This window comes from Sinocyclocheilus grahami, unplaced genomic scaffold, assembly GCF_001515645.1.
Source record: "Sinocyclocheilus grahami isolate Dianchi unplaced genomic scaffold, SAMN03320097.WGS_v1.1 scaffold704.1, whole genome shotgun sequence".
Classification (NCBI taxonomy): domain Eukaryota; kingdom Metazoa; phylum Chordata; class Actinopteri; order Cypriniformes; family Cyprinidae; genus Sinocyclocheilus; species Sinocyclocheilus grahami.
The window spans coordinates 446247-448306 of NW_015505883.1; the positions used below are offsets into that span (position 1 = coordinate 446247).

The window sequence follows — 2060 nt, forward strand, 5'->3', positions numbered from 1 at the left end:
TATATATATATATATATATATATACACACACACCTTGCTACGTGTACTGCGTTAGGCTAACCAAGACTTGTCATTTGCACTTATATATTGTTGCTCTTTTGTTAGTTTTGACTGCTTTTATTGTCCTCATTTGTAAGTCGCTTTGGATAAAAGCATCTGCTAAAAGACAATGTAAATGTAAATGATGACAAAGTTGAATTTTCAGCAGCTCACTCCAATTTTCAGTGTCACATGATCCTTATAATATGCTGATTTGGTACTCAAGAAATGTATTATCATCTTATTATCAATACTGAAAATGGTTGTGCTGCTGCTTAATATTGAATATTTTTGTGAAACCATATTTATTTATTTTTTTCAGTATTCTTTGATGAATAGAAAGAACAAAAGAACAGCATTTTTGTGAAATAGAAAACTTTTGTAACATTACAGTTGTCTTTAATGTAACTTTTGAATGGAAGTATGAAACTTCATTCAAGGAATTCATTCAAGTATGCCATTTGTGTATTTATAAAAGTCACATTTATCTACTCTGCTTAACAACTTGCCTTGCAGTCTCTTCAACACTGCCACCTCCATCTTCAGAACCTGTTTGGGTTGTTGAGCTGACTCTGCTTTCAGAGCCACACTGGTGCGGTTCATCGGGTCCAGAGCCTCGTAGATCTCGCCAAAGCCACCACCGCCAATTTTCTTCACCTGAGGTGAAAAGCAAAAACCAGAGTGATATCACTGTATACTGTTTAAATTTGAAGTTGAATAATGAATCAGAGATTATTAATCATAATAATTACTAGTAATTTAATGATTTCAAAATGTAATTAAGCCAGTTAAATTCTTAATCCACTGTTTATAAACCTGATCCAAATCCCATCCATATCAAAATATGAAATGCACCTCAGTCACAGACTAAAATACAAAATTTGACTGTTTTTGGTGTAAAATACATTGAGTATGGGGAAAAAAAGAATCAATATAATTAAAACCATTTTTATTTTGTACAGCAATTATACTAGATTTAATGCAAAACAAGAAAATGCTAAATTACACATCCTCTGCAATAGCATCACAGCATATTCTGCACAGCAGTCAGATTACATTTTCAATATTTTGCTATTTATTTCTCTTGGCATCACATGTCCCTTTGTGACACAATCTCTTCTGCCCTCTTGTGTCACTTCCTTTTCCTCTGATCTCCCTGACCGGTGACAAATCTGGTTTTCACTGGGGATTATACTGGGTTGATTCCAATAGTATGTTCCTGCACAACCGGAGGCTGCAGTTTCAGGACCGCAGTTCTAGGACCCTATGCTTTTGTAACAGCGCCACCTGCCGAATTGGATCACTAAAGATGGACGACATGGACAGCAATCAGAGTGAGTAACTTTACCGATTTTCAATTAAGTTTTATTTTATAACCTTAAAACGATGCAAAGTTTACGTAGCCAACGTGAGAACGTCTAAGAAATAATAATGAAATCCCGATTGCTTGTTTTATTGATTATTACGATGTTCTTAATTCGAGCCATGATTTTATTAAGCTAAACCTGGTTGACATAATGACTACAATAAGTAAATCTAGCCAGCACATTAATTTAAAATCTTAAAATCATTAATCTTAAAAAGAAAACTTGTTTGATACTCATTGTTTTAGCATATTAGTTAAGTATAAATCATCTTTCATAATTAAACTGGGCTCATTGCTTGGTTGCACCACAATATGTGTTATTAGCCTGTCCTTTTGGTAGTACTTTAGACGAATCTGGTTGATGTTTGAAAGGCATGGTCAGCGCTTTGCCTTCTGGACTGATGAGGCCAGAAACTTGCTCCAAGGAACTCTTGTGTACAGTGTACAGAGTGCTATCTCAGAGAAGATCCACATTCAGGCTGTCGATGAGCACACTGCAGAGGTAAAGAGACTGCTGGACTTCATTGTAAAGTTACAGGGATCTGAGGAGCATTTAGTGGTACTTAAACAATGTTCACATTTAATCATCATTACAAAAAAACTCATAGTAAAAGGTTCACCAAGGGCCTTAATTAGGAATAACATTAACAATATC

At 34.9% G+C, this 2060-nt stretch overlaps 1 protein-coding gene across 2 annotated transcripts in view; it reads right to left on the reverse strand.

Annotated features, from left to right (window-relative positions):
- The window catches only part of ttbk2a (tau tubulin kinase 2a), a 26311-nt gene that overhangs the window by 14923 nt on the left and 9328 nt on the right, over positions 1 to 2060 (reverse strand). For both annotated transcript variants that reach the window (XM_016243919.1, XM_016243918.1), the window contains exon 3: positions 549 to 696. In XM_016243919.1, coding sequence (XP_016099405.1) covers positions 549 to 696 — 148 coding nt within the window. The remainder of the gene's footprint in view (positions 1 to 548; positions 697 to 2060) is intronic.